The 8,729-nt window shown below is 35.8% G+C and overlaps 1 protein-coding gene across 1 annotated transcript; it reads right to left on the minus strand.

Moving 5' to 3' along the window:
* Positions 1–80: 80 nt before the first annotated feature.
* rec114 (REC114 meiotic recombination protein) lies at positions 81–8,049 on the minus strand. The gene is made up of 6 exons (XM_026377602.1): positions 7,827–8,049; positions 5,767–5,856; positions 2,887–2,970; positions 2,310–2,483; positions 1,302–1,367; positions 81–1,101 (listed from the first exon to the last, which is right to left on the minus strand). The coding sequence occupies exons 1-6, from the start codon at positions 7,908–7,910 to the stop codon at positions 937–939; spliced, it is 663 nt and encodes a 220-aa protein (XP_026233387.1). The 5' UTR covers positions 7,911–8,049; the 3' UTR covers positions 81–936.
* Positions 8,050–8,729: the final 680 nt, after the last annotated feature.

An 8,729-nucleotide genomic window follows, 5' to 3' on the forward strand; every position in this document is an offset into this window, starting at 1 on the left:
GCATCTAAAATGAGCTATGTTTTTTATAGAGTCATCCTTTATATATATATATATATATATATATATATATATATATATATATATATATATATTCATTCTTGACGATTTGTACAGCATATCATGGTCATTTATCTATGTTTGATTTTGTGAGAAGTCCACTTTTAACAGAACTTTTATTGTGAAGCAAGGGCTTCAATGACAGTATTTAATTTGAATTGAGAGTGATTACAGAAAATGACTACTGTGTATTTAACTATCTAAACAGAAATGATAATGTGTATTATTTTTATTTTCTTTCCAGAGTAACATAGATGTCTTGTATATGTTGAAGTATGAGTGTTCAAATGATAGGAAATCTGTATAAAATATTTTTTTTATATTTCCCAATTTCATTAATTGAGTTTTATTTTTTCTCTCTTTAACTGTATAGCATGGCTATAATCCTATGCAATATGTATTCTTAAATAGATATATGGAGGGCAGTTTGTTTTACTCAGTGAAGCTTTAATATTGTGGGATCACTTGGAAGCTGGCATAGCAAAATTCACTGCTGTAGCTGCATGACTCCTCTTTAAGTACAATGTATCCATGTGTGTTGCAGTGGAAATGGACCTGCATTAAGGGGGGAAGAGAGGGACCAGAGTATATAGCCACGATCAAACATATGAGTGAGACCAATATTTTTTTTTCTGAATAAAAAGTTTAAAAATTAATGAACATTTTCTTTTTGTAAGTTTTTCCTCCAACAACCTAAATTCAAAACCATTCAGTTTCCTCTTCAGGCCATGTAGCATAACAAATAATGTATAACAACATTTCAAACATCAGTAACACAGCAAGAAACGTTCCACCACCAGGCACTGCCTACACAAACTGTATAAGAAAAAAACATTACACTGACTTGACCTTTCTGCCTTCAGCGGTTGTTAAGATTTTTCACTCTTGAAGCAGTTTCCTCAGCTCACTCTCCACCTTCTCCACAAATGCATGAAAGCTGGGATCCAGTAGACAAACACGGAGGAAGGGCTCCAAGTCAACTTCTGGTAAAGAACAGTGGTGATATACCTGAGGTAAACTCACAGTAGTCTCTCCCAAGAAATGCTGTGGAAGGGGCACATAACAATTGAGAGGAATCCAAGAACATAAATGGTTAAATAAACTTGACCTAAAAGTAATAATAATATTATAGTAATAATTGTATTATGATCCTTAGATAAGCTCAACACAAATTTACAACTAAATGCTTCAAAGTGGATGTTTAATCTTAAGTGTTGGCAAGCTCCAAATAACTGACATAATACCTGTGTAAGACGCTTTAGAGACAATGATCCTTGGACATCCTCAGGCTCATTTCCTACAGACTTTCCCTGGAAAGTGTAACACACAAAATAAGAAAAAAGATTTGACAAACACGGCATGACACCACCAGTTTTAAGAGGCCGATCAATGGCTTCATTACTAATTGAAGGATATCCACCCTTCAAAGCCCTTTCATCTTCAGTGTGAACTCCTTCAATGTGTCTGTTTGCAAAAGGTCAACCCCATGATAGAGAGACCATTCCTCTGGGTCCTCTATGTTAAATGTTGTGAAACCCATAGCCTAATCATAAACATGTTTCCAACTCTAACAGGAGTTTTTTTAGTGTTTTCAGATGTGACTGTAAACTAAAGGCAACTATAATTACAGTAAACTAGATAGAGCACCAACAAACTCATGGCTGAAATGTCATCATGTACATTTCAGCTGGATAAACGCATTCACAGAATGTTTTTGCTGTTGCTAATGTTTAGCTTTGGAACAAAAATGTTTGTTCCATAATCAACACATTGACTGTTACAGGCATTAGTAAGAACTATTTTTTTTTTCAGTAGCTTAAAGGGACTACCTCTTCAATGGTTTTGCTATGTTTATTGTTCTGCATTCCTGTCAATGCACATGTGTTAAGGGGACACACCATATATAGCATTGTGATTAGTTAACTATACATGTACAACAGATAATCTTACTCCACCTACTGAATAACACTGTATTGCAAATAGCACCATCTAGTGAGGATAATATGGCCACTGTTAATAAGACTGACCAAAGCTATACTGTTGTCTGAGCAGTGATTAACATGAAAACTTAAATTATAGCAATTATCATACGCTTTTTTTAAATTGTATTTAACCATGCTAAGACTTTTACTAACGCTTTCATAGAAATACTGTACATATAGCTGGAATAAGAGAAACATATACAGTCAATGCAAATTAGTATATACATTTATATATAGAAATGTTATATACTGACTACTAAAGTGAGCAACCTGTATCACTGGTGCAGGGACCTCAGTGGGGGGCTGATTAAGGGGAGGTGGAGCATCATCTTGAGTGGTGACAGGCATGTACTCCTTCAGTTTTTCCACAGCTCTCGAACACTCCTTTATAGCCTCTGCCCTGCTACTTCCATCAAACTGCATCCTTACCATGCGGCCTTCTCCCTGATGAAATCCATAAATATATATAACCTGTACATGTTAATAGTCAATTGTAACACTGTGCTGTTCGTCTGTTGCTTTTCTCAGTCAGCGTCTCTTTAAGATAAAAACAGTTTCATATTCAAGAACACTTACATTTGATGTTCAGGCAGCTCATGTCTGTACAGTATATGTGTAGAAATGTAACTGCAAATCACGTAAGTGATAATTTCACTGTGAGGAGGCTGTTTACCATAGGGAAGTATATAGTTAACTGTATTCTAAAAATAGGCTACGATATATAGTATTACAAACATTACATATCCTATTTAAATCTGCCATAATGTAATGAATATAATGAAGGTATTACAACAGACTTTGAGGAAATACTATCTACTGTAGTACTGTAATTTATGTCATGACTCACCTTCACAGTGAGTTGAAGCATCAGGTTATCTGATTTCTGGTGTGCTTTAAGAAAATCGTAGCCACAGAGCAAAGAAATTGTATCCTGCAAACAGACAAGAGTATAAATGTGTGCTGCAGCCAGGACAATATCCTGGATTACCTAAATTAACAGATGGATAATTTAGAGACATGTTGAAGGATGTAAAAAATACAATGCAAAGTAAAATGAGACTGATTTTCATAAAAAACTACTGTATTAGGAATATTGGTTTTATCAAGGTGACAGGACCCAATAGTTACCTACAATTGCCTGCAGGGGTCTCTATTTACTCACTATCTTCTGAGCCTCAGTTCTGAAACTTATGATTGGCTTTTCACACAGAATCAAATAATCATCACTCACATACAGATGACACATTGAAGATAAATCGGTATAAATTAGTGAAAATAATTATACATCGGTGGCTTTCTGAATTGTTTGAAATCAAATAATAGGTATATATGCTGGTGACAGCAATGCTTAAAAGGCTGCAGTATGCCAACTAACACCTTTGGAACATTTTTGGCTCTCATGTTAGACGATATTCTCTCCAACCATGATGAAAAAACACCAAAGGAGTCAATATACTTTGCAACAAATGTGTTAATTATTTTAGGAGAGTCCCTGTGAATTTATGCCAAGTTACACGACTGCAGCCACACGCAGGGGGTGGGTTTTTATTTTAATCCGGCACATATGTAGTAAGGACAGTAATAAATGCAATTACACATACAACTTTAACATTACTGACATTGTTGTTTGATGCCTGTTAAGTCAGAATATGTAAATCTAAAACGGAACCATTAAAGGTACTCAGTTATACCATGACTCTCTCTATTACTGCAGATTTCAGCTGTGGTAAAAGACAATCCCAAAAGTTTCCTTCAGACCTTATCATGTAGCCTATAGGCCTAAGCTCTTAGTATGGAAAGTTCCTGGGCATTCACTGCACAAATCTATAATAGACCAGTCTGTCATCCTTGGTGAAAGCTCTCTGCAGTCTGACCTGAATATCTGTCTGGCTCGGCACCCTGGCGCAGCAAGATAGCTGTGTCTCCTGCCAGAACTCCATTAATGAGACATTGAGTAGTCCCTCAAATTTCTGTTGTCTGTATGGCAGGCAACCAAGTCTGAAGTGATTTTTAACTTTTAGTGACTCAAGCTGATTTTGAACCTGTCACCCAAACGTTCTGAAGGACATTTGACCTGAACAAACCAAACCAATCCAGTCAAGTCCCATCACATGTGAGCATAAATGCCAAGCTGTTCAGAAAAATATTAGTATTTTATCTGGAAAGCATATTTCTGTTACTGATTTACATCCCAGACAATGGAATGCTGCTTCTCTAGTGATTTTGTGAAGTGTATTCAAAAGTGCTGCTACAGTATGTATGTACTAATTATACTTTCTTTATATAAGCACAGACTGTACATTATAGTAAATTTATTTATATCCAAAAGTCCTACACAAAAAAGTCCAAATGTAACAGCGATACAGTCCAGTCCCCTACTGGTATGGTTTCATATCACAACATGGCGTCTGTATTTCTGCTCAAGTGTTCGTCAGATGGTCATCAGATGGTGGACTGTGTGAAACCTTCACTCCTGCTCTGTGGAGATTGTTGGTGATGTGTGCTATTGTTATTATTTTTCCTTTCTTTGCATGTCTCACAATGTTTCTGTCATCAGCGGTTGTGCTGTTTGCTTTGCACGACTTACCATTGTATGTGTTGTTCAGTGCACCAGTGGTTTGCTTCTTTTTCAGGACATTCCAAATTTGTAAATTGGCTATGCTCAGTATTTGTATAATTCATCTGGTTGTTTTTCCCTCTTTTCTCCAATTCAAAATAGATTACTTTTCTCCTATAGACAGCTCTCTGGTTTTCATGTTGGTTTATAATTTTTAACAACAAATACTTTACAGGTAGATCTACCAATCTCACTGGATATTTGGGTAACAAGAAACACTTATCAGTCACATGTTCCAATATGTCTGCTCACTCCAATTGTAAGTGTTATACATTATTATATAAATCTAAAAACATCTAATATAAATGAGGCTATAGTCTGCTGTAAAAACCATATCAAATGTAATTTATAAACTTTCAGAAACAGAATCAGAATCAGAATCAGAATCATTTTCTTGCCAGGTGCGATAAAGGGCATATCCATCATTTAATGTTAAAACCAAATGTCTGTGTACAGCAAAAACAAACCATTTCACTTTGTTGTTCCAATACCATCAGAAGGGGACTGTATGTGTCTGCTTTTTGAGGAGAGTGACACAGCTGTCATGCCACGAATGTCATTTTGGGTAAGCATTACTAAAAAGATATATTTAATGTTTCTCCCTCATGAGGAAAGACAACAGTAGTCAGACCAACTGTGATATACAAGGCCTGACATGCACAGCTGCAGCCCTAAATGGTTTTAAGCATTCCCCTATAGTCCCATTTTTGAAATAGAGGAAACACAATGTTTCATGCACTGACGCCAGCCACAATCTATTGTATCAGAGACTGATAAACCCTGCAGTACTAATACTGGATCTGCTAAATTTTATTCTTAATTTAGACTTTCTTTTTGTCCAAATTTGGACAGCCTTTCTGCATGCTGTTTTGCAAACCATTTGTTAAAAAACATTATTATTTTTTCCAATACTCATTCCACAAGTTTCAGAAAATTCATTAACCGAGTGGCCTTTTCACCATCAACAGCAGCACACCCATGAGGCTGTATCAAAACATTAAGTGGATCAGGCAGAACTGGAAAATAAAGCTTCAGCTGTTGTTTTTCAGCACATCATCAGGGACAACAAAAGCAAACAAAACAAGAAAAAAAACTGCACAATCTTCTTACCAAGCTTTCCTGTCCCTGCATTACCAGCAAGTATCCTGATTCCACGATTGAGAGTACAATTTCAGGTTTATTGCCAGTTGCTTCAAATATCTGGCGAAGAGAAGAGAAAATACTAGTAAAATGTACTCTAAATGTATGTATAAATTAGTAGTTTGTAATTTCTGATGGGTATTATACAACTATCATAAGTGTTGCTATATGTTGAATACCAGTGTGCATGTAGGTGAATTTCTGTTTCACAGCCATCCAATCTGTCTTTACACAAAGCATACTGTAGTGTATAGCTCTAGCTTGCCATCTACAGATTGAAGCAAGGGTATGAAAGACAAAGCTAAATCCTTAAAGCTACACTTGCTAAATTTGTTAAAGCATCCCACAAATCTCTAAAATGTTTTCCCAGTTCATGATTGATATTCTGACAGTCAACACACAAGTTAGGACATCTGATAATGTGTGAAGTCAATATAGACCCCCACACTGTAATAGAACAACAAATTAACTATCTATGAGATAAAAATCTGCTTTATTGTCAAATATCATCACAATTGACCATTATAACTTAACAGAGCTTCAGGTCAAGTCTAGAAATTTCTCATTTTATCTGACTCAAAGAAAACCATAGCATCTCATTTACCTAACTGTGGTTTGTAGTGTCCCTGTTTTATTCATGCTGGTTGTCATAAATATCATATACAGATTGCATTTTTATAATCATAGTATAATATTGTGTTCTTAATAAAAACTCTTATACTTACAGACCAAATACATAGATCTATATTGTGCTCCAGAATAATTAGTGTCCAGCATCAGGTGCTACTGATACTTGAACAGATATTTTCCCATTTCACATTATTTTAATTAAGCCACTATTTATTTTATTTTTCAATACCAGCCACTGCACCAAAGCTGAATGCTAAACAGGCTTGGGAATCATTTAGCAGAACTATTTTATGATGAGGAAAGCTTCAAACAAAGGTCTTACCAGTCACCATGGATTATCTCCAACATAAAATGGAAAAGGAAACTGTTTCAAATACATGTTTACAGGTTCCCAGTAAAGGCTGCATGCCACGGTTAACTAAGTACGTTGGTTATGACAAAATGAGCATTTTCAGGTCATCATCTGAGCACTTGTAACATCATAAGGATGTTTTCTTATGTTTGGCATTACTGAATAAAAGTAACCATATTTGATATCTCAAGAAATAAACCAGTACTGAAAACACATACCGTTTATTTATCCTGGAAATTGAAATTTCAGTATCATGAAACCTATCTCTGCAATTTACATGTCCTCAACCATCATTTTTCTTCTTATGCAGCCATACATCAAAACACAACCACAGCAGTGACTGAGGTTAAACTAAATGTGTTGATTTCAATTCATAACATTTGACACTGGTGAACTTTTAAGAACATTTAACTAGCATTAACAAACATCATTGTATTACTGTTAAATACATTGATGGGAAATAAAGATAAAATGTGTAATCCTTATTCATTACTCCTGGAGAAACAATCTTTAAATGTCTGTAAAACTCTATGTAATTCTAGTTGAAGAGGTGAACTGGTAATGCAGCAATCTAAATATTGTATTGTATTCTTGTTTATTTATTTATTACCTTGTCAGCATGAAAGAATGGTTTAGCGAGAGAATGATTAAAAACACATTTAATCAGGGTTCAGAGGTTTGGAAATATTCATTCAAAGAGAGAAAAAGAAGCTAATAATTTGAGGATAACTCCATGATTGATGAAATGGCACAAATGACGCGGGTAGCTTAGCTAGCTGGTAGTTAACGGTACATCCCAATTAAACCTCTCTTAACATAGTATAAAGTAAGTTTAAATATAAATGCGTGATCATAGTAATAGTAGGGATGAACTATATCCGTCGACAAGAGCTGGGACAAAGGTTAGTTATCAGTCAGACTAAGCAACATGTCTAAGCTAATGTTAGCGTTAGCTTAATACAGAAGAGGTCGTTGTTACTCGCTAGCTAGCATAACGACTTCCCCAGCTAACTGTGAAGCTAAGTAAAGCTAAGTAAAGGTGTGTTACCTTCCAAGGCTGCTTCATTTTCTCTCCGGAGCCTGGAGCAAAACGCCCGTAGCGCTTTAACCTCCACACCGGACCCGTGGCCATGTCCAGCAGGAGACGGCCTCAGTTTGAAGGTGATGTTTCCAGCAAACCAACACCGGAGCCGCCGAGTTCATGTCACAGTGGGAGTAGCTGAGCTAAGCTAAGCTGTGTCTGTGCTACATGAAGCTAATATGTAGGTTTATTTAAATACTTACAGTAATATGAACAGTGTTGGCCATCTGCCTCCATTCTTAAAAGACGTTTTGAATATTCTTCACAGAATGAATAAAAACGTGAAGAGAGGAGACAGAAGGCAGGTAACATAATGAAACTTAAGCTATAGTCGAGATAGAAACGTGGTACAGTAGAGAAGAAGCAGTTAATCAAGATTTAATGAAAAAGTGAAGGGGGATAGAGAGACACAAGCTGATTGAAGGCCAGCAAATATACCTTAATATAACATCTGTTCATTTAGAATCGAAGCAATAAAGACTTTTAACCTGATTTCAAATGACAGATCCTTTCATGGCTAAAAAAGTGACTGGTAACACATGAGAGAAAACACTCTTCAGACATATACTTGGACATTTTCCAGCTGGGACAGCGCATTTTTCATTTAACGGGCTCTTCACCAGAGATGAAATATCTTAAATCAAATTAGAAAGTTCTCTATTGCAGCTGCACTTTATTTACTTGTTAAGCAACATACTGTAATGATATCAGTATATCTCCAATAAGGTCATACCAGTCAATTTATCTGGTAAATGTATTGGTCAAAGGCTATTAGATGTTTTTAGCCCCACAGCTATCTAAAAGCATTATGTTTCACTCACTATTCAGTCAGTCCTGTGTTCATTTCCTTACAGATGCATCTGCTAAATA

This window comes from Anabas testudineus, chromosome 3 (assembly GCF_900324465.2).
Source record: "Anabas testudineus chromosome 3, fAnaTes1.2, whole genome shotgun sequence".
In the NCBI taxonomy this organism is placed as follows: Eukaryota; Metazoa; Chordata; class Actinopteri; order Anabantiformes; family Anabantidae; genus Anabas; species Anabas testudineus.